Raw genomic sequence first — 25,026 nt, forward strand, 5'->3', positions numbered from 1 at the left:
ATTCAATGGTGAAAAGACAATAGAAAGAGTTGCGGATAATGATAAACAAATCTTTGCTTAATGGATCTGTTGAATAAATTGGCGTCATTGGTTTGCAGTTATTAAAAGTAATCATCACGCGTAAATGCTATGGTACTATGTATCCAAGTAGAACGTTCAAGTAATTTTTTTTTATGTTTAAACGTAAGTTGATGGTAAACAAACCGGTAAAGTCGATTACAGACCAAACAATTGTTCTTCTTCGTCGTATGAGCTGTTCTTCCGGACTATATGTTTGGGCATGATGTCATCAGCCACTCGACAGTTTCGTCATCCAGGGCCTTCAGTCCAAGCGTTCCATGTGGTGGTTGATGGATTGGGCAGTCATGGACGACATGATCTACTGTTTGGTCTGTGGCGCCACACTCGCATCGCGGTGAGGGAGCCAGACCCCATCTGCACATGTCTGAACGAAAGCGACCGACGCCGGTTCGTAGGCGGTTAAGCCGGACCCACGCAAGTCTTGCGAGGGACATTCCCGGAGGGTGGGGATCGACGTCGGGTAGGAAATCACGGAGTCGGGAGGTGTTATTTTGCCACTCCATGTTCCATGTGTAGTTCGTCCAGTGTGCCGCACTTATTCCAAGATCTTCAACGTTGTTCAGAAGCTGTCGTGCGGCGGGCACAAATGGGCGTCTTGATTTCAGTCGCTGCTGTCTTCCAGGTAGGCGCTGGAGTGTACTGTGGAGGAGGTGGTCGGGGTCCAGTGCGCGACGAGCAAGGGAAATCATGGCTCCTTTACGGCGAAGCTCAGCAGGTTGGATGCCTGCAAGGATGGGAAGGCAGTCCGTTGGAGTGGGACGCAGGCATCCAGTCACAGTGCGTAGTGCGTCATTGATGGCGGTGTCAATGTGGCGGGTGTGAGAGCTGCGGCACCACACTGGTGCGCAGTACTCAGCGGTAGAATGGACGAGGGCCAAGGTAGCTGTGCGAAGGGTTTTCGCATCAGCTCCCCAGCCGGAACCCGCCAGCCGCCTCAAAAGTGCAACGCGCGCAGATAGTTTTTTGCGCAGTGACTCCAGGTGTCGTCGGTACGTGAGTGACCTGTCCAGGGTTACGCCGAGGTAGGTAGGTTCGGCGCAGTAGGGGAGGTGTTCGTCATCGGTGGTAACGTTGATCTCACGTTTTGCTTCCTTGTTGTTTAAATGGAAGGCCGCCGACACTGTCTTTGCCTTGCTGAGCTGTAGCTTCCATTTCTGGAGATATGTTGATATAGTTGACATGTCCTGGCTTAGGTTCCTCTCCATTGACTGCCAATCTCCGGCTGGATGCAGGAGAGCCAGATCGTCTGCATAAGCATACTTCCTGGAGATGGTGTCAGGCAGGTCGTAGATGTAAGTGTTAAAGAGGAGGGGAGCCAGGACAGAGCCCTGTGGGACGCCGTTCCTGAGTCGACGAAGTCTACTTCGTCGGCCGCTACCGGTGGAAAGGGTAAAACTGCGGTTTTGCACAAGTTCCATAATCATATGGACCATGTGCCTGTCAGGAAGGAGACGGAGTAGTTTGCAGGTAAGGCCGCTGTGCCATACAGTGTCGTAGGCAGCCGTGAGATCGACAAACACGGTGCCAGCCTTCTTTTTTGCCGAGAAGCTGTCCTCGATGTCTTGGGTCATCAAAGTGACCTGGTCTACGGTTGATCTTCCGTGGCGAAAGCCGGCTTGTTCCCGAGGGAGCTGAGGGTCTATTATCGGTTCGACACGGGCGTAGATAAGTCTCTCGAGTATCTTGAAGGGGATACAGAGCAGAGAGATGGGGCGGTAGCTCTTCGGATCCCCTGGGGGCTTCTTCGGCTTTGGGACTGCAACCACTAGGGCTCTTCTCCAGATTCTTGGGATGCGCAGGTGACGCAAGCAGCAGGAAAGGAAGTCTTTTAACCAGGACCTCATAGAGGGGGCAGCTTGGAGTATTAGTTCCGGGCATAGGTGGTCAAGGCCCGGGGATTTGCCTGGCTTTAGGTGCTGGAGGGCGGAGGCAAATTCTTCTGGGGTGAACTCACCAGAGATGTTGCCCTCGACAGGTGTTGGGACCTTCCAGAGGTCCGTCATTTCCTTGAGGACGGACTTGTCTAATTCACGGTCTCTCGTTCTGTGCACTCCATTTTTCACAAGTTGTGAGGCGATGGAATTTGCTGAGATGGGGCATTGGCGACGAGAGACACGTGATCTGCCAGTGAGGTTGTTGAGTGTACTCCATGCTGTGCGGCTGGAGTGCGTGAAGTCGATTGAGTCTATGGCTTCTGTCCAGCGCTTCTTCCTCTTTGAATCCAGTCTTGCCAGCAGGGCTGTTGCTGAGTTGGTGGTGGCGGTGCCCTGGGGGGAACGGAGGAAGTCGTGGTAGAGCCTGTCGCACTCCACATCCCAGCAAGGTATGTAGTTTTTCCGTCGACCTCGCGGGATGGAGTCTTTTGCCGCAGATATGATTGCATCACAGAAGTCCTGGTAGGCTTCATCCACTTTGATGGTGTGTGGGGATGGGAGGTACTGCGTAGCTTCGTTTGTGAGGAAGCTGTAGTATTCCCAATCGGCCTTTCTGAAGTTCCATCGCTTGACAGGCTTGCTCGGAATAGGTGTGGCGAGCAAGGGGGCCGTGATTAGCGAGGGTCGGTGTTGAGACCTTGGGAACTTCTCTAGCACACGTCTGTCCGGCTGGCGATCATCGGGGTCATCACTTGCGAAAGCCAGGTCTGGGTTCGTGCCAGTGTTCCAACGACCGGAGTGGAAGCTCGGTGTGCCCTTGGGATCGTATAAGAGGGCGAGGTTGTTGTTGGTTGCCCAAGCGGCCAGACTTTCTCCGTCGTTGTTGATGGAGTTGTAGCCCCAGTCAGTGTGGTGGCAGTTAAAATCGCCAGCGTAGAGGCTGGGGTGGGGGAACACTGGGATGGCTGTTGATGTTATCCGCGAAGGTGGGGGCTTGTAGACATTGACGATGTTGTAGCCTGCTACATCTACACAAAGCCACTCGTTAAAACAAAACAATTGTTAAAATCTACGAACACAAAGTTTTTTGATGTTGTGAAACAAAATTATTGCAACTGGTTTGGCTTGTGGTGATAAGCGTGGATCATTTAATAAAGCATCATCATGTGTTTTCAAGCATATTTTCATCAAAACCGGTTTAGACCTGTTCAAAAGTTACCATGAAATGCATCAGACTGCTTGATTTTTGTTTAGATCTTGTAAAACACTTAAAGTTACACAAGAGGCGGAGATATTAACAAAAATTTACCAAACAATAACACAATTAAAAAAAAAATCGTACTTTTACATGATGTAAATAAATAAACATTTTTGCCACAAAATCAATTTGAAATGATATTGTAATCGATTTAAAATAAACCGCTAATTTCATATAAATCGTGTTCAGACTTGTTTTAAAAAAAATGGGTTATGTCGATTCTAAACGAATGAATGGCGTTACATGGTTGGAAATAATTAATACTTTTGGTATTTCTGTATGCAAACAAGTAAAATGTTATTCGTTATATGTGTTTAACTTTGATTCAGTTTCAAAATTGATATTTTGTAGGCACAAAATTATCGCAAATCACGAAGGTTACATCATTCTAACTTGAGTTTCTTTATTTTTATCCACCGTTTTTATTATAAGTAAACTCGTGATAAGTAGATTGTAGCTAGAAAACACGTAAAAATCTAATAAGTTGTTGCAAAAGTGTTGCTAAAACCTGATTGTTTGTCAGAAAATAGTAAAATAGATCAAAGGTAAAGCGATTTTTCATCTATTTATGTTGGAATCTGAGCAAACAAAAGGGACTTATTGGCAAATTTTTAGATTTCTATGTTTTTTATGTGAAAAAGTGAATCTTGTTGTGATTAAGAAAAACCACAACCGTGTGTACATTGTACAAGCAACTGACGTGAGGTTAAGAAACAAAACAAACAGAATTAAGTGCTAAACATTAACCCAAAAATCGAAATACTAGATGTGGGATTTCGATCCCACGCGGACTTTAGTTCATTGGTTCTTAAGATCAACACCTTAACTTAGTGTTCAGTACGCATGACCAAACTAAAAATTGTTATATTACGTCTGTTTTAAACAACATAAAACAGTTTATTGCAATTTCATTTAAAAAATGTTTTGACTATGATAAAACAAAGACGTTTAAAGTCATAATTCAACTGTGAAAACTCGTGATCATGAAATTATGTGCTATAGCAGGTGCCTAAGCTTTTCAAACAGGAGATGCTAGCAGTTTATTAAAGGGTATCATCCAATTAAGGGAAGCGATTAAGTTGTAAGCTCCACTTCGTTAGACGAATTTGATAGGAATTAAGGAACTATGGGTTCGTTTTTATACAAATCAATCAGTGTAACAGATAAATTTTGAAGTTTGGATGTAATACAAGACAATGTATCAGGACTGGTATAAAATAATCTTTTGTTTCCGAGATCTGCTTGTGTGCTTTCACCCAGCAATGAATTGAAGTGAAAAAATTTAGTTGTGGATTGATACTCATAGAAAGTTGTTGGCTTAAATATACAGTAGGCCTACCTACCTCACTGAAATTAGGTTATAAGTAGATGTGGAAAAATCATTACATAAAGTTAGAGGCATATAGAACGTATAAAACAATGGGTTACTAGAAAAACATCTTTCAATGTGATAAAATAGTTTGGTATATTTGTTAGAGGTTACATATTAGGTAAGATATAATTACAAAACAGTTTAAGCACTGAGCGTTATAAAACTGAAGAACCCTAGCGAAACAACAACCTGTTATGAAAGTTCATAAAACAACATTGATTAGTTACTTATGCAAGTCAACAAGGAAGCTAAAGTGAATCTTAAGTTATAACTAAAGTGAATCTTGTGTTATAAACTTATAAACTACCAACCCTTGAATGGTAAATTTACGTCAATACTACAAAATTTTTACCCGTCAAAGCATTTCATCAAAACAATGCAACTCCGTGACTTCTTCTGTTTCTTAAACAATCTTGTGGAGTGGTTCTGGAGTTTGTAAAATGCAACGCATATGAAGCCTACCAAAGACGTTTTTAATAAAACAGCATTAAGACTGATTTATGCAATACAACTTACCACGATTCAAAAATAATGTGTTGTTATTTCAAAACAGTTAGTTATAGGTAATTTGTTTTTGTTTGTTTGTTTTATTATCTTTATCCTGCATTGCGGGAAAGCGGACTTGAGCGCTATGCATCGGTGTACGCCTTCCGACGTACACCTGACCCACGCTGCAGCCGACTGCAATGTCTGTTTCCGGTTGTCTACTTTACTTATGACTTAAATTTGGTACTACCCATTACTCGAAATCGATCACTGGGTAGAGGCAATTATCGTAAAGTTTCTTGCCCAGAGAAACAACAGCAATAATTATTATCTTTACAGATGAATTGTACTTATGGAATAGGAAGAAGATACATAAGTAATCTCTAAATCGCTAAGAATGAATGTGAAATTAAATTGTACTTGTAGCAGGTAGAAAATATAAATCACTTAAAGTAATATGCTTCATAAAACTAGGCTACTAGTATAAAATTTTATCATCTACAAAGTAAACCATGCGTGTGTTTAACAAAAATAACAGGGGTTGAAAATGTGAAAAAAAATAGTTGTGACCATAGTATAAACAAGACACTAATCCGTTTTACAAATGTAAGCGTGGGATCGATCACGGATCCAACAGCTCAACAATAAAACCTTCAGGACCGAATGGAGGTGAAACCCTAAGTAAACAGTGTTGTCATTTAAAAGTCTCATGAGACACATCCAAAGTGTTTTATGATTTTTAGATTAAGATTATAGAAACAAATTAAGAGTACGCAAATCGTAAGTGTGCTGTTGCTGGAAATACGCTTAAGGTTGCTGGGAGTAAGCTTATGGTTGCTGGAAATACTTCATCTTAAAATGAAAAGAATAAATAAGCGGATGTATTATTCTTGAGAGAAATAAAAAAAAAATTATTTCAACAAACTGTACACTAAAACTTTTTAAAACATTAACACGAAAAAAAACAACATTATTTTAAGAAATTAAAAATGTTAGTTCTGTAACTTACAAAACTGAAAAAAAAAAAATTTTAATAAATCATAAACTTTTCATTGCAAAAACCAACAACTAAAAAATACTTTTAACAAACTACAAACTTTTAAGTTCCATAATTTAAAACTGAAAACAAAATTATTTCAACAAACTGTAAACTAAAACTTTTTTAAAACATTAGCACAAAAAAAAAAAATAAGAAAGTAAAAATGTTAGTTCTGCAACTTACAAAACTAAAAAAAAAATAAAATAATTTTAATAAATCATAAAGTTTTATTCTAATAAGATACACTCGAAAAATTATTTTAAATAAAAAAATAGTTAAGTTTTGTTTTACAAACTAGAAAGTAGTTTTGACAAATCGTAAACTAAAAAGTTTTATTCTAACAACATTCACACGAAAAATTATTTTAAATAAAAAAAAAATAGTTATGTTTTGTTTTACAAACTAAAAAGTAGTTTTGACAAATCGTAAACTAAAAAGTTTTATTCTAACAACATACACACGAAAAATTATTTTAAATAAAAAAAAAAATAGTTAAGTTTTGTTTTACAAACTAAAAAGTAGTTTTTACAAATCGTAAACTAAAAGTTTTATTCTAATAACATAAACATGAAAAACTATTTTAAATAAAAAAAAAATAGTTAAGTTTTGTTTTACAAACTAAAAAGTAGTTTTGACAAATCGTAAACTAAAAGTTTTATTCTAATAACATAAACACGAAAAATTAATCACAAACTCAACTTCTATTAAACTGAAAAATAGTTCTAACAAATCACAAACTTTTAATTGCACAAACCAACAACCAAAAATATTTTTAACAAGCTACAAACTTTCAGTTTGTATGATTGATAAATTAAAAAAAAAACATTAACTAACGAGGTGCAAACTTTACGTTCCATAATTTACAACTGAAAATTAGTTTTAACAAACGTTTAAGTTCCATAGTTTACAACTTAAAAAATAGTTTTAACAAACTACAAACTTATAAGTTCCATAACTTACAAACTGAACATAAAAAAATAGTTAAACAAATTATAATCTGAAAGTTTAACACATGAAAACATACACATGAAAAATTATGTTAAGTGACAAACTTAAGTTTTCTTTTACAAACTTAAAAAATAGTTTTAACAAACTACAAACTTATAAGTTCCATAACTTACAAACTGAACATAAAAAAATAGTTTAACAAATTATAATCTGAAAGTTTAACACATGAAAACATACACATGAAAAATTATGTTAAGTGACAAACTTAAGTTTTCTTTTACAAACTTAAAAAATATTTTCAACAAATTGCAATTTTATTTTTACAAGCTTAAAAAACTATAACAAAATATCACAAGTTTCTGTTGCATAATTTGTAACGTTAAAATCTGTGTTTGGAGATTTGTTTGTGTGTTTTTATCAGCAGGTGTCATTACGTGTTGCAAAATTTGTGCTCTCATTCTGCTGGAGTTTGTATTTTTTTATGCTTGTCTTAAGGTAACAATTTGTGATGTAGATTGCGCTAGGTTTGTTGATTTTTTTCCAGTCCTCAGATTGTAGAAGTATATGTTGCAACAATTTGTTCTATAGCTGTTCAATTGGGTGTTCTCGTTGTTTAAAAAAAGTGTTGATTGTTTAGCTGGTATTAGCATCATCTAAAATAAAAATGTAAAATTTATTCCTGCATGATAAGCCTAAAGTTACGTTGTTTTGACCAAGCTATTACTCCAGGTTAGTTACATGTATCAAACGTTACTAAAGGTTTAGCTGAAACCACTGTTTTAGCGAAACGTAGACCTAAAGAAGTAAAGGTTTACCGAAACTAACATAAACCGAAACGAAGATTAACCGAAAAGATGAAAAAATGCAGTATTTATTATTATTCCAGATGATTAAATGTAGTATTTATTAAGGTTTTTGGACAAGTCATAGATTATAATAATTATAACCAACCCTTTGATCATTTGCCGTACAATGAACTAAAACCGATCCACAGATCAAAAAACTCATCAAAGTACAACGAAATCTTCAATCAACCTAAACATTCGAAACAACAGTGAAACCTCATATACCAATAAAATTACCAAAAGATCCCACCAATCAATGACAAGTTATGAAACTCGAAAGATCTACTGCCCATAAGAATAAAACACAGTATTCGGAAAGACCTGGAATCGAACCAGTAGACCTACTTACCAGAATCAATAGTGAAAACTCTATTCCTGCAAGCAAACAGCTTCACGAAAAAACATGGCTGCAACCAAACCGATAAAAAATTAACAAAACATACCAGACACATACAGAACATATACAAAACATATACATACAGACAGTTTGCTAACTTACACGCAATCAGTTCCCACTACGTATTGTACGAGAAGAAAAACAAACATTCGTTTATGGTATTGCGTTGTAATAAATTTGTTGAAGAGTCATGATCAGTAAGGGAGCCAATACTTTTTATTTCTAGGTTCGCTTTTTCGTTAGTGAATTGGATTTAAGTTTAAATAATTAACAAATCACCTGTTGAAATTTTATATAGGCCTAAAGAATATACCCATCCATTTCATAAACTTTGCAAAATGGAACCCTCTGTAAGTACCATACCAATCAAATTAAAAAAAATGAACAAAACAACTTACCATGATCATTCTTGACAGATGTGAATTCTACTTCTCACTAACTTTAACAACTTATCACACATAAAATAACTCACTGATTTTTTAATGCAATCCGCTTAATTAAAACCACTTTTCTTTCTAACCTTCTTTCTATACTAATTCAACATCTAATTAAAATCAACTTTGGGGCTATGTTTCAGCTTTAATTATTCCATATCCAACTCAATATTAAAACTTTGCTAACATATTTCAGTACAAAGTATTACATCTAAACTTTACTAACATACTCTAACAATCTAACAACACAAGAAAAACTGGATAATGTTAACTGACTAAGAGTGCATTGTACCAGCTGCTTGCTAGGCTATTCTGAAGATATCATTATACAGGAAGCAGGCTGAGTTCGTGCATCCACAACAAAACTGCTTATGATAGACAAATCTCTGTTTAGTGGACTTTAGACCTACTGGGTTATGAGAGTTTTACGCCTAACCACCACCAGCTGTGTAGAACAAAACGACTTCATTAGTTTTGACAAAATGAAATTTATATTTTAACAAGGATGTTACTTAACAGCGTATTTCAAAAACAATTATTATTTATCATATTTAAAAAAAAATACTATCATAGAGTGATGTCACGCGCCGAATATACCTATATAACATGTCAATACCCTGTCTGTGCCACTTCCGTCTGTACCCTACCTATGGCAATACCCGTCTGTACACGGGGGGATAAGCCAACATCTCCAACTACTGCTAACGTAACGCTTTGCATAAACCCCCCCTCCCCCTCGAAGACGTTACGTAATATTTGAACGTTCCCTTAACCTACACATCATGGTGCTTTGTTTAAAATCCCCCCTACAGCTACTTGCTGGATCCATCTCTGATTAATTAGAAATATCCTTAATTAGATAGGCTATAACCTATTTCTTACACTCCCATTTTTCGAAACTCCTGTTTTTGTTAAACATTGCTTTTGATTAACTTTTCTTCAACAATTCACAATTGAATTTATAGGCTTGAAAAGGGCTATATGACTAGCCGAAAACGTTCGCTTTTTGTTTTTATAATGTTAAATGTAGTATTGTTGCTGACAGGGATATCTAAAGAAGGGGATACGAAGGCTTTTATTACGTCTGACAATAAAAGGGCTTTTGTTTATCGTAAAATGACAATTGGCACCAATAGTAGTTTACTAAATCTTGTTATGATAACTTGCATTGCACTATTAGCATCAGGCCTGGATATTCACAGCATGCTCATGGTTGCTTGTTAATTCAACTACCCATATACTTGCTTTACATCTAGCCTACTGCAAAGGCTTTGTTAAAAAAAACAGCTTACTGGTAACTTTTCAACTGTCTTTGTAAACAAGTATTCTTTAAATATGCTCCACTTAACATTTGCTAACTGTCTCCTGTAGCTCACTGTACCAGCTGCACTACAAAACTTTCTACGATTTTAAAAAGAACCACATTTTAAAGCACTACAAACTACCGCCCTGGTAGTGTCATGAGAATAAGGCAATCGCTGCGAGCCTTCATATCCCCTTCTCTAGATATCCCTGGTTGCTGAGTTATGTCTGTTTATGGTTTAAAAGAGTTACCTCTCTACTGAAATTGTAATTCACAATTGCTAACTTACAACTGAATTCGGGAGTAGGCTATCCTACGAAACGTCAGCGTTGGTCTGTGTCGTCACAAAGTATGAAAACGTACCTTGTAATTGACCTGTAACCTACTTCGACTTTCGGTGAACGACATATTCACGGTTTGACATATTACATGCATTTGAGGATAAAGATTCAATTAATCCTTCATATAAAACGTAGAAACATTTAGTAAATGCTTGCCTATTTTGTCAGGAGAAATATGGCATACAAAAATTGTTCACGGTCAGCATTTGGACTACGCCGGACTAGCTAGTAAAGTAAAATCTCGTTCCAAGTCTCAATGGCTCGACCGTATTTCTAGCTAATTTTATGTTTTTTGTCTCGGCCTTGCCTCGAAGAAGCGGATCTCGACAAGTCAGGTCTCGCTACAAAACTACTACGGTATCTTCACTGCGATCCAAAATCCTTTGCTTAAGATATGTGCAAAATGATAACAACACAAAGAATATTAAGACAATCAGACTAATGTCCCCTAAAATGATGCAAACTTCCGAGGATAGAATGAAGGATCTTGAAGCACAGGCAACCCTCATCACCTCTCTAGTCTGAACACAGGTGCAAGGCTATCTTATCTACCATACCGTTGAGGCGTTGATGTAAATTAAAACTTGACAACGAAAGAGTATGTGTCGCCAGTTTGTTTGCAATGGACACGTACGTATTTTAAAGTACATTAATTATAAGATATACGCTTTTTGCAGTCCATCAAAAAAGGATTATTGAGCCGGGGCTTAGAAAACGCTGTAGCCAAATGATGCCTTTCATTGCGAACAATGATTTTCCAGGATGATGGCTGAAGAGCAGGGACAAGTGTTTCCGGACAAAGTAAATCGCTTGCATGTCCATGATTATAATATGTTAAAAATGTTTCTTATTTACATTTAAGCAACGCACATGAAAGAATAAAACTATGAGCGAATAAAATGATTTATGGCAAAACTGAAATTCCTTTACAATATCTTCGTATTCAATAGAACAGAACTAGCTATTGGATGAATATGATCCGGAGCAGGCGACGATGGCAAAGGTCAGCAAGGAACTATTCCATGGCGAAAGACATGGATCACCGAATTAGTGAGCTATGAATGAATGAATAAACCAAGGACAGTGCGGAGGGAGTCATAATGTCGCATCGCAATGAGCGCAGACTATAGCAACCGCAGCTAAGAAGGGATCGTCTTGTAGAACGACTACGTAACGTGCCACGGACAGCAAGTAGGGAGGAATGGATTCAAACGGATGGTGATAAAAGATACGGTAGTATTTGAACGTTTAGCTTTAACACTGAAGCAAGATTCATCGAGCTATTCTGCGCTTCAACGACCACCACTTCTGCAGCTTCAAATGTTCATGTGCGTGAAAACAACATCGAAACCGTCGCTGATGCACAGAGTAGCTTGACTTGATGATTCGCAATCATTCTTTCATGGAATTTAAGATAGCGCTGTTGCAGTGTATTGAGTCGTAGTAACGTTTTTACGTTAACGCGAAGGGGCAAATGCCAGGTACTTCAGAGTGACTCTTCAATTTTGAAATATCAATAGATGCATTGCTTCACTGCAAACGTCATTGAAAGTATTCGGCATTTTCACGCAACGAAATGACTCGAGACGTTAATTAACGCCATGATCACGTGACTTCGATTTGTTTGGGTGTTAGAAACTGCTCAGCAGCACCCTCCTCCGGCTTTTTTGTTCTTTTTCTTGCCACGATCGGAAAGTTTTATTCTATCATTACCGGCTTGGCCATCTCCCGCCTGCCGTTGTGACGACTTCTTCGTTCGCAAGACTTGCCGAGTTATTTCCGTGAACATCTGAAGAAATAAACGTCACGCTATGAATTTGACAAGACAAACTCTTAAAAATGTAGTTTTTGTGGAAATTGTAATATTTGATGCCGCAACGACTCTGCCAACACTAATTCAATGGTTGAAAATTGAAAGATCATGATTGCCAGAACAGCAAGAGACAGTGGCAATCACTGCAGAAACCCGCTTGCTATATCATGGCGGGGTTTCGATCCACCATCGTCTGCACTGCTAACGTCTGTATGCGGCAGATCTTTACCACGGCCTGGAATGTGGGTATAAACAGCGTACGTTTCGTCTCACCTCCTCCACATTTTTGTCTTCTTTTGCGCTCGTCTCAAACAAATTGATATTTATTTGGTCCGCGAACTTCTTCGCGTCGGTCGTCTCAACAACTTTTTGCTCAGGCGCGTCATCCTTGTTTCCAACTGGTCACAATAGACATTCGATTACAAAACTACACGGTGCTACTTGCTTTATTATATCATTTTTCATTTCATTTGAAACAAAATAAAAAACTTATTACCAATTACCATTCGGCCAGTAGTCCTGAAGCTAGGCCTATTAGGTTCGGTAATTTTCAACACTAGGTGGCGTATTAAGCATGGTCATTTGTAATTTAAAAAAGATGTTGTAGAGTCACTTTTAGAGTGCTGAACCTAAAAATGATGCTTCTTTTGTAGCAACAGCTTTATCGTTAGTTAATAAAAACAATCAAGTTAAGCAACTGAATAAAATTTGTGTAGAGCTTAAAAATATTAAAAAGGCAAAAAATTAGCTTTAGCACAAAGAATCACATCAAACGGGCACAATTAGATTCATAGACAACTGATAACCTAAATACAATTAAATGTAAACATGTTCCTGGTTTAAAATAATTTCAAGCTGACTGAAACAATTAATGTTATCGAATTTCTTCCTGTGACAACGAACTTATTCGACTGTAGCGGCTTAGCGACATTAGAAAGTGACATAATACATCATTAGTTTTGATTCCAAAGACAGTTTGTACGAGTTAAACATTCTTGTAGTACAATGAAATCTGAGATGGTTGACATGATCGTGTATTTGTAATGTCTCGAAATCGATTATCTCCACGAAAACGTAGACCCAAACATCAGAAACAACGGTTTAATGACGTCACAATCTATCAAAAAACGGCTCCATGTGAAATGCATTACTAGTGTACTACAGGCCAACTGTAAAGATGTTTAGTGTAGACAAAATGGATGCCGTAAAATTTCCCATGCAACGTTGGCTTTTGATGATGTGACCAGAATGTGCATGTTTGCATCAACAAGATATTTCAGTAAAAACTACAGCAAATGGACATAAACATCAAAGTCAACAAGAGAGAACATCTCCTCACCCAGGATCCTGTTAACAGTGTCGCAATTTTGCTCGATCTCGTGCAACCATCGCTTCACGTTGACAAACGACTCGGCACTTTGTACGTCATAGACAACTATGACGCCGTGCGTCCCGCGGTAATATCTGCAAGTAACAACATCAATATAACCACACGGGACCGAAGTTGTTTAACACTTTTCGCCGTACAAAGTTTAGTGAGCCTGTTAACATGAAACTACATAAGCATGGAGCTTGATACACCATCTTGTTGGATACGTTGCAAAACAGCGCTGGAGTGCATTGTTTGTCAATTACAACAAGTCAAAAGACAAATATTGGAGAAAAAAAAACGAAACAATTGTGTCAATGGAGTAAGTGAAGCGGATTGAAACAACAAGCAATATATTCAAGTTCATTCTGTACTTCGCACCGCCACTGACTCTCGGTGAATATAATTTATGCAAAGCCCCAATTTTATTGAATACAGGTTTGTTCGGCAATATATACGTGATCTATCAGTCACAGCGGGAAGTTATTTTTGACAAAACTATTTTCATCTGGGATAGGAGAAAACTAACCATGAGCTAAAGTATCTTGGAGTAGATCGCTCACGCACCATGGACAGTCGGACTCTAATTGTATCACTGCACAGGCTGCTCGCGCGTTGCATTGCTGGAGCGCGTGGCAAGTTCCAGTTGGAGAGCAGGGGTTGATACAGTGAGTGCAGTTGTCCATGTATATTCTTCAGCCGAGTGCTGTGCACTCATTTGAAACTGTAAAACTGCACTTCTATGTCAAGACATCGACACTGCAATCAACAGCGCTCTGCGCACAACGACAGGATATCTGCGTCCCAGACTACTGGCCATTTTTGTAGACATTCAAGCCACCGAGTTTCGTCGCGAAGAAACTACCGTACTCTGTTTTTTGGTCGACGACTACCGTTTAACGCTGCATCCAAATTGTTTCCACTACTCTGACATCCATGCTCCTTTAAGCAAGCATCCTAATCGACTAAAATCAGGACATCGCTTCATGCATGTCACTCAACTCGGTCTGGCTGCTGTCCAGCAGCGTAATGGTATGGTCTAGTACTCTAGGAAAATAATGCCGACGTGGGGTGGCAAAACAATATAGACAATTAGACATTCGGTCGTAATGGCTCATACGACAATGGCTTGATGAGAGGTGGGGGCTTGGCTTAAGCAACATTGTGAAAACAGTTTCTTGTCTGCAGACCGGTGAACGATAATCAAGCCCGCATTGCTGTCAATTGGCCCTCAGACAAAACATAGCCTGAATGTGTACAACTTTCCGGACCACTGTTGAGATATAACACGAAACGAAAGAGACATAATCGAGCGATACAAAGAGCATTATTATACCTCAACAACATTTTTTTTCTCTTAGCCCTTCGTGCATTCAGTGATTCCCAGGCATCTTGTTGTGGCTCTATTCACAAACGTTCTGCTGTTCGAATAGAAGTCAAGGTCTACTATGATGCTTGAATATGACATGATGATATAAGCCACCACAACAAGACAAGCGGAGGAGCAACCAAAAAAGGGCTCTACGATAATTCAAAAACGCTGTTTCGGAGATGACACGTTTTAGTGCGGACGTATACAAAAATCAAATTAAGGTGCTACCATTTCAGTTGGTGGTTTTAAGACATTTAAAAACATATTATAATTTCCGGTTCAATTAACCAAAGCGTTCCTAAAATTAACCGATATTTTAATAGTTTCCACCAGCGGCGCAACTAGAAAAAATCAAAGGGGGTCGGCAACGAGAGAGAAAACTAACATTTATTTGTAGAAGTGGATATATCACAGTTAGATTGTTAGAATATTAGCCTAGTGTGATTTGACAGCGCAATGATCCAATTCTGTGACGTGCGAAGCGACCGTTTTCGCTCTGTCCGCGCTTGCTACTCTCTCAAAAAAGTTTTCCGCGCTTTCGAAAGTAGGCAGCAAATTGTTTGCTCTCCAAGCCCACATTTTAAAAAGTAGTCCACGCAAGCTTAGGGCCTGGATACACGTCAAGGTTGTAAAGAAAATTTAATTGTCGTCTTTTTGATACCAAAATTATAAATTATAAAATTGGTTTAAGATTATAAAATTGGTTAAAATTATAAAATTGGTTTAAGAATGTGTGAAGTTGCGACCATACGAAGATTACAAATCTGACTAGCCTAAAGCTAGCTGCAGTTTCGTTTTGTGGGTTAATAAGGTTGCATCCTAAGTAGGGATGCCCAAAGTAGAATTTCAAATCCTTAAGATTCGAATCCATCCAGAATCGAATCTAAAAACCGCTTTTTATCGGGTAATTGGATTCGGAAATAATACGGAGAAAGGAAAAAAAATTGAAAAAATGCTCCGCCTACCGCAAAACGCCTGCAAGTCACGTGCGTCGTGCATGCCAATCCGTTTCTGCATGTGATTAACAGAGGTCCCTTACGCGTGTGTGCGCGCGTGTGTTGTTTTGAGAGAACAAAGGCACGAAGAAGAAAACGATTGAACCTGAGAATGAGAACTTGTTAAAATGATGGCATTGCAAAGCTTCTTTTTCATGCCGTTGTAAGCGTAAAGCTGAGCCGGTTTCCCAAGCCATTTTGTTTTTATGACATCATGTTGCGTGAATAAATGACGGTCTCTTAATATTTTGTATTGCGGTTTATGTGACTTGAGCGTGAAACAAGTTTGGTATGCATAGGACGTAGCTTGAACGGACACATGTTAAGTAGTACGTAAGTCTCAGTCTAGTTAGTCGTCTCTCTTCTTGAAGTTGCAAATCTTAAATGCCGACTAGACAGCCCCCCTAGTTGCGCCCTTGGTTTCCACTGATCAGTCCATGATATGAGAACAATCAATCTAATCATTGTTGAGTTAACAATTTCGCATTCTGCTCTTATGACACAAGGTAAAATGGCTCTCTGCCAACCTGTTTTCCTTAAATTAGCTTTGACCTTGTCTCAGTGTCTCATTAGAATGTCTATAAGAAGCACATCCCAGTGTCTCATTAACAATAAGTTGTGTTTTCTATCATTTTGTTAGTTTATTTCAGTGTTATATTGTCGAAAAACTTTGTCGATGTCCAAACAAAAATGCTCGATATAAGTGCAAAACGGCCCGTTTCGGCGAGTTCCCTATTCGGCAATTTAAAAAACATCCAACGACGCCTTCTGTTTATTTAGAGAATTTTGTATTTTTTTACACAATATCGTTTCTTTTGCATTCCGACAAAGAAAAATAAATTAAAATGAAATTTAGCGAAAAATGTTTGAACTTAAATTAAAATGTTTGCTCACATAAAATTGACATGTATCCTACGTCATCCAGCTTCTTTGCGTCATGTCATTCATTTGTTAAATAAGCTATTTGTTGATTTTATATGATATTCCAAATATATTTTACATCAAAACAACCTTTTTCACAAAACGATGCTGTAACTCAAAACAGTCAAAGAATTTTTGACTTGATGTCAGCAAAACTTTTGAATGTAATGTAAAGGCAATTACATCGTTTTAACGTCGCCAAACGTTGAAATCGTGTACAAAAGGAAACTCTTGCTGACCAGGTATAGGTTGTACCTGAGAAACATTTGCAAAAGCCATTCGATTTGTTTAAAGAACCCAATTAGCCTAACAGGTCGTATTTACATTGATTCAATGTGTAAATATTGAATAATATTCAATCGATGGATTTACAGAAGGCGTCGTTGGATTTTCAAAAAATCGCCGAATAGGGAACTCACCGAAAAAGGCTGTCGCCGAATAGGGAACTTGCCGAATAGTGGCAGACCCATAAAAGTGAGCTGTGAGCTGACAGAGGTTGAAAGCATTTATTTTCATTGTGAAGCTGAAATTTGCGGAAAGACAGAAATTCTAATCAATTTCCAATTTCTCTGATCTGTTGCAATTACCCGCAAAATAATGTTTAATGTACGTTACCCCTTAAGCTGCTCCCTGCAATTTCCTTAAATAAATAGAAGCAACACCGAAACGCACTTTCGAGAACGTCCGCTCCGAAACGGTCGTCACTAAAACGAATTTCCAAAAGCAGGTTTCTAAACCGACGGCACCAAATCGGGCCATCCCATTCCCGGAAGAATGGAGAATAATGGAAAGAAAACGAAATATTATGCTTCAATTTCAGTACCGCTAATCAATTTCAGTAATTGGATTCTTCGAAACGGGCCATTCTGATTTCAGTATTGCCCTTAATAAATTGCGCAAAAAATGTGCTTAACTTGTAGAAACCCCCACATATTATATATCTTTGGAATAAGCATGAAAACTGAAATTAAAATATGGTACTTAAATAGATGGAAAACGTTTCTGTGAATAAAAATGTCAAGGAAACGAAAAAGTTTGACTATTTTTTTTTAATTTTTACCACCAGTAAAAAATTTAATAAGTCATCATCATCATCAACCAATTTTAATTATACAGGCCATGAATTAATCCTCATGTCGAGGGTGTGGCCTGTCTGTCTGTCGAGAACGAAGTCTTCCCCTGCACACCTCGCGATTTATTGGGTTGGCAGAGTCCATGTTCAGGGCTACAAGGTCACGTTTTACAAGTTTGTCCCAAGAAAGTTTTGGTCTACCTTGACCCCGCTGTGCTGCGATGTTGACGCATCTGACCTGTGAGATCCAGCTTGAGGTGCGCTCAACGTGACCAAGCCATCTCAGTCTGCCTAATTGGAGGACTTCACTGATGTCTTTCAATTTGAGCTTTGATAAAAGAGTCTCAAACTGGATGTTGTCTTCAGGCTTGACTAGGCAGGTCCATCTTACCATCGTTCTGTCATTACGTTGTAGGCGCTTGACGGTGCTTGCTAAAGTAGCCCACGTTTCAGAGCCATAGAGCATGACACTCCTCACACAACTGGAGTAAACTTGTCCTCTGGTTGCAGCAGAAAGTTGCTTGCTTGTGAGGATAGGGAGGAGTTCTCTAAACTTTTTCCAGGCTGACTTGCACCGAGATATAGCCGCATGCTCACACCTCCTCCAGAAGACATGGTATCACCAAGGTAGCAAAAGTCAGCTACCACGTCAAGTGTGCCACCTTCAACCTCAACCTCGTTTACCGGCCTGCCATCTATTGGTCTTGCTTTGCCCTGACAGCGTGGGCATGAGTAGTGTGGGTCCGGTCTGAGTGACCCTTTAATTCCACTACACGTTATGTGGAACCAGTGGGAGCAATTGGTGCAGAAGAAAGAGCTTCTACCATTTCCACTTAGGCATACCGAGCAAGGGTAAAGGGTGCTTTCCTGATCTTCTTAGGGAGTTCTGGTTGATGCCAGAGATCATTATTTTGGTCTTCCAAGCGAACTTCCTTCCTCGTTGAGAGAGAGTTTACCGGCATCATTTTTGATGGGTATATCACCACTAACGTTTTGATTGTCACGCCGCATTTGCTTAGCCAGCTTGTAGACGGTCCCTGACTTTGAGTTGACATTGTGAAATAGTGTCTTCTCAGCTTCGGTTTTAGGATTGTATATGGCATACCTAGCAGTTCTTTTGGCATCGTTGTACGCTTCTCTGCTTCCTCCTGCCTTCCATGCCTTAAAGCATCTCCTCTTCTCCTGCACAGCATTCTCCACTGTATCATTCCACCACCAGGTTTGTTTTCTCCATCAGTGCCTAGTTGAAACACCACAAGTTTCTTGTGCAGCTTCAGTGACTCCTTCCTTCAGAGTTTTCCATTTATCTCTTCTACAGTGCTTGCATGGGCTCCTTCAATCTTGGAGGTAAAGAGTTCAGAATACTAAGCTTGTTTGTTTGGATCTTTAAGCAGCCAGATTTTTAAGCAGGGCTTAAACTGTCGCTTTTGTTTGTGTGAAGCTTGTACCATCATTTCCGACACCATGCGTCTGTGCTGGGATGCGCAGTCTTCACCCAGGATGACTTTTACATTTGTAACGTATGCTTTCTGAACCTGCACCGATATAGGATGTAATCAATCTGCGTCAAAACTTCTCCAGATTGATAAGTGACCAGATGTCTGTGGTCCTTCTTAAATACGGAGTTCCCTATCACCAGGTCGTTTGCTACAGCAAATTCAAGTAGTCTTTCACCTTCCTCATTGCGTTGGCCGTTGGCCAATGGCATACCCACCATGAACTTCTACGTATCCGTCTGGATTGCTGCCTATGTGGCCATTCCAATCAGTATCACCGCACACAAACAGTTCTTCAGTGGCAGGGACAGTGGTGATAAGGCTCTGAAGTTGTTCGTAAAACTGAGTCTTGGTATCTTCGCTGAGCCCAGCCTGGGGAGCATAAACACAGACGATAACAAACACAACTTTACCCACAACTAAAAGCACTAAGAGTATCCTGTCGGAAATGCGTCTCACTTCGAATACCTTCTCCCACCAATCTTCAGCCAGCATGATACCAACCCCTCCTGTGCCCTTGCCATTACCAGACCAGAGAAACTTGGCTTGCGAGTCCTTCCCATAAATTTTCCTAGTTCCAACATCCCTCTATCTGGTTTCCTGAAGACAGAGTAAGTCTATTCTTCTCCTAGTCATTGTCTCTACTACTTCATTTGCCTTTCTTCGCATGGTTCCTACATTAAGTGATCCCACACGGAAAGGCTTAGGGCGTTCATAGTATTTTCCACAATGGCCGGACCCTGCAGACCCATGCACCCGGAGGTCCGCCAAGCCCAAGACATTACCAGTTACCTTGTTGTTACTGGCACTGCCTTGCTTATTTCTTCTTTTTCGACTTGACATGCAGTTTTTACAGCCGGATGCCTTTCCTTGACTAACTTGGTACACTTTTGGCAGACCAAGATCTCCATCGTTCCCAGCTAACTAGGACAATTGTGGGAAATTCCACTTGCATAATGCACCGTTGTCAACAAATATAGCAGTGACCCGCTGCATATGCTACTGTCATCCAGGTTATGACAGGCTATCTAGAGATAGCAGACGCCACATATCCCAGTGGCCGGGGATTGGATTGGTAAGTGCCAAGACGTTTCCGCAGGCCCTGCACAGTGCACACTGCACCTCTAGAGCTCCAATCTGCTCCGAGATCCCAAGCCAGTTAGCCTGGAGCCGCATGGTATCCAGTTTCCATGGTGTACCACAGGGAGGTTTGGCTAGAGTCTTGTCAGTGAAGAGGTTATGTACTAGCAGGGAAGACTAACGCACTCGGCTTCCTTTTTATCAAAGACTATCTGGCGGATGAGGCGAAAGCGATAGATGAGAAGCATGTGCAACTACATCTACACCCAGCAGCATCACTAGACACATCACACTGACTTGTGGCACCACACCACAGTCTCAAGGGAAAACTTATATCATTCCTAACTTTTTGCTGGCATTGTTGCCATCCCTTATCCATATACACTACAGGGTAATCAATCACTGGTCAACACACATGTTGGTGCCAAGAAAGTTTTAACAGTTTTGGGGTAGTTTGATGCCGCTGAATTCGAAAATGACCTTGGTTTTTACAAATTGGCTCTAATTTTTGAGATATTCCATGGTTGTACTCCAAAAAAGTGCTAAAACATGCAAATTTAGACATTGGTATTTTCTTTATCCTATAACTTTGATGAGACATTGTCTGTCTTTTACAAGCATGTCCCCATATCTTATTTTTATATTTGTGATGCGATTCTGTGAAATATGACAATTGTTATTGCAGAGAGCCTTCTATAGGCAAATTATGTTTTCTGTGAAAATCAAGAAAAAATTCAAAAAATTAAACCATATTAGCAGTAAACAACAGATTTTCGTTTGCAAAAACAGGTGGTATCAAAGCACAAACACTACTTTTAGTATCAATCGAAGTAGCCTACATTTCGTAAATTGTTAAAGCACATTAATCCATCACGATGCGAAAAGAATAGTCAATGCTTACAAATTTTCTTTTGTAAGACTTTCTGAATGTGATGTGGCCAAACAGTTACGTTGGAGATTCCAACAGTAGTCAGCGATCATGTGGGCATCCCACCTGCCCTGGTACCGCTCTTCTATGACCTTAATGTCCTGATGGAATCTTTCTCCGTGCTATTCACTTAGGTCACCAAGGTTTGCAGGAAAGCGATCTAATTGGCTGAAGAGATAGTGAACCTTGATACTCATCCTCACACGAAATCTTTGAACTTGGAAAGCATATATTCTACCGATTCTTGGTAATATTCAGCTTTTTGTTTCCAAGGAATTTCTGTGTGACTAAAACAAACGATTGCCATCTTTTATGAGTTTGCAGATCTGAGGGTCATCAAAAATGCCTGCTTTCAGCTTTTCGATAGTCAAAGCAGGAAATGCTTGGCAAATATAATTGAAGCAGTCGCCAGTCGTAGGCAAGGCTTTCATAAACTGCTTCATCAAACCAAGTTTGACGTGTGATGGTGGAATGATGATTTTCTCTCTGTCAATTAAAGGTCCATTGGAGATGCTTCATCAACTCTCATGCTTCAACAACTCTCATGGAATCTGTAAGTGGCCACCGTTTTTTCACCCAGTGATTATTACTAGCTTGGCCGTCCCACAAGCAGATGAAACATAATCTCCTTGCAGGCATCCAATTCTAAACCAATCAATCAATGGTCGTGTTGCACCTAAGATGACAACCTTATATTTTACTAATCTCCGGAGCTGATGTAAACCTTAAACGTCATGTCGACTTATTCTTGCTGCCCCCCTTATCGAAAATTGTTCTTTGTAATACCGCTTTGAAGGTGGATTACGACTATGAACAAAAGAATAAACTTTAAACTTCAATTTGTATTGAAAATACATGATGTAATGTCTTGCAACCTTATCACATATTTCTTCATTACGTAATGTCTTATAAGAATGAATTGAAAACAAGTCTATTCACTAAAAATGAGAGCAACGGGACCACGAATCCTCACTGAACCAATCAGTAAAAGGTCTTCTTGTACCTACTGATCTCTGGAGCTGACATAAACCTGAAAAAATATGGACTTACTCTTGATATGGAATTTGAGTACATATATTACATACATATAGATTAATGGATATTTTGTTCCACTGAACTTCAACGTCAAAGCGTATTTGTTTACCACCACCAAACCACTTGTGACGATTGAATAATTGTTAATTCCTTATTCGATAAAATGTTTAGATGATATCACGTCATTACGCGATTTGAAATATAATTTCATTCATGAGGGGAGGAAGACAAGCACCTTCATGTGGCCCCCCCCCGTCAGTAACATACGAAACATAAATGAAACGTATGCGAAACGAAGCTTGTCAAACAAGAGCTAACGAGACTGTTCAGCGCAGGGTGGATAAGGGAATGCCCTTTTCAGGACACGGCGGTGCTCACACTGTCAAAAAGTACCGACGACCCACCGTACTGCAGCTGAACACCAAGGGCATCACGGCCAGCAAGCTCAGCATCATCGAGCACCTGGCCACCAAGCATCAAGCCCTCATCATCCTCCTCCAGAAGACCCACTGCACATCTGTGGATACGTTGGTAATAACCAACTTCACACTCGCAACCTGCAGCAGGAAACACGGCCTCGCCACGTTTGTCCATGACCGGCTGAGCTGGTCCTTGGTTGACCAATCCCAAGCTTAATCGGAGATCGAATGGCTTTGTGTAGATGTAGCAGGCTACAACATCGTAAATGTCCACAAGACCCTACCTTTGCGCACGGATAACATCAACAGCCATACCAGTGTTCCCCCACCCCAGCCTCTACGCTGGCGACTTTAACTGCCACCACACTGACTGGGGCTACAACTCCATCAACAACGACGAAGAAAGTCTGGCCGCTTGGGCAACCAACAACAACCTCGCCCTCTTATACGATCTTAAGGGCGTAGCGAGCTTCCACTCCGGTTGTTGGAACACTGGCACGAACCCAGACCTGGCTTTCGCAAGTGATGACCCCGATGGTCGCCAGTCGGACAGACGTGTGCTAGAGAAGTTCCCAACGTCTCAACATCGACCCTCGCTTATCACGTCCTCCTTGCTCGCCACACCTATACCGAGCAAGCCTGTCAAGCGATGGAACTTCAGAAAGGCCGATTGGGAACACAACAGCTTCCTCACAAACGAAGCTACGCAGTACCTCCCATCCCCACACACCATCAAAGTAGACGAAGCCTACCAGGACTTCTGTGATGCAATCATATCTGCGGCAAAAGATTCCATCCCGCGAGGTCGATGGAAAAGCTACATACTTTGCTGGGATGTGGAATGCGACAGGCTCTACCGCGACTTCCTCCGTTCCCCCCAGGGCACCGCCACCTCCAACTCAGCAACAGCCCTGCTGGCAAGATTGGATTCAAAGAGGAAGGAGCGCTGGACAGAAGCCATCGACTCAATCGACTTCACGCACTCCAGCCGCACAGCATGGAGTACACTCAACAACCTCACTGGCAGATCACGTGCCCCTCGTCGCCAATGCCCCATTTCAGCAAATGCCATCGCCTCACAACTTGTGAAAAATGGAGTGCACAGAACGAGAAACCGTGAATCAGACAAGTCCGTCCTCATGGAAATGACGGACCTCTGGAAGGTCCCAACACCTGTCGAGGGCAACATCTCTGGTGAGTTTACCCCAGAAGAATTTGCCTCCGCCCTCCAGCACCTAAAGCCAGGCAAATCCTCGGGCCTTGACCACCTATGCCCGGAACTAATACTCCAAGCTGCCCCTGCTATGAGGTCCTGGTTAAAAGACTTCCTTTCCTGCTGCTTGCGTCACCTGCGCATCCCAAGAATCTGGAGAAAAGCCCTAGTGGTTGCAGTCCCAAAGCCGAAGAAGCCCCCAGGGGATCCGAAGAGCTACCGTCCCATCTCTCTGCTCTGTATCCTCTTCAAGATACTCAAGAGACTTATCTACGCCGTGTCGAACCGATAATAGACCCTCAGCTCTCTCGGGAACAAGCCGGCTTTCGCCACGGAAGATCAACCGTAGACCAGGTCACTCTGATGACCCAAGACATCGAGGACAGCTTCTCGGCAAAAAAGAAGGCTGGCGCCGTGTTTGTCGATCTCACGGCTGCCTACGATACTGTATGGCACAGCGGCCTTACCTGCAAACTACTCTGTCTCCTTCCTGACAGGCACATGGTCCATATGATTATGGAACTTGTGCAAAACTGCAGCTTTACCCTTTCCACCGGTAGCGGCCGACGAAGTAGACTACGTCGACTCAGGAACGGCGTCCCACAGGGCTCTGTCCTGGCTCCCCTCCTCTTTAACACTTACATCTATGACCTGCCTGACACCATCTCCAGGAAGTATGCTTACGCAGACGACCTGGCTCTCCTACATCCAGCCGGAGATTGGCAGTCAATGGAGAGAAACCTAAGCCAAATGTCAACTATATTGACATATCTCCAGAAATGGAAGCTACAGCTCAGCAAGGCAAAGACAGTGTTGGCGGCCTTCCATCTAAACAACAAGGAAGCAAAACGTGAGATCAACATTACCACCAATGACGAACGCCTGCCATACTGCGCCGAACCCACTTACCTCGGCGTAACCCTGGACAGGTCACT

General features: G+C 40.4%; 1 protein-coding gene across 1 annotated transcript in view; it reads right to left on the bottom strand.

Moving 5' to 3' along the window:
- Window positions 1-10,431: 10,431 nt before the first annotated feature.
- The window catches only part of LOC145766312 (ras-related protein Rab-35-like), a 64,551-nt gene continuing 49,956 nt past the window's right edge, over window positions 10,432-25,026 (bottom strand). Inside the window, exons 4-6 of the mRNA XM_082577992.1 lie at window positions 13,531-13,655; window positions 12,465-12,589; window positions 10,432-12,167 (exon numbers count right to left, since the gene is read on the bottom strand). Coding sequence (XP_082434118.1) covers window positions 12,021-12,167; window positions 12,465-12,589; window positions 13,531-13,655 — 397 coding nt within the window. The 3' untranslated portion in view covers window positions 10,432-12,020. The remainder of the gene's footprint in view (window positions 12,168-12,464; window positions 12,590-13,530; window positions 13,656-25,026) is intronic.

Source organism: Aplidium turbinatum, chromosome 3 (genome assembly GCF_918807975.1).
Source record: "Aplidium turbinatum chromosome 3, kaAplTurb1.1, whole genome shotgun sequence".
NCBI classification, from domain to species: domain Eukaryota; kingdom Metazoa; phylum Chordata; class Ascidiacea; order Aplousobranchia; family Polyclinidae; genus Aplidium; species Aplidium turbinatum.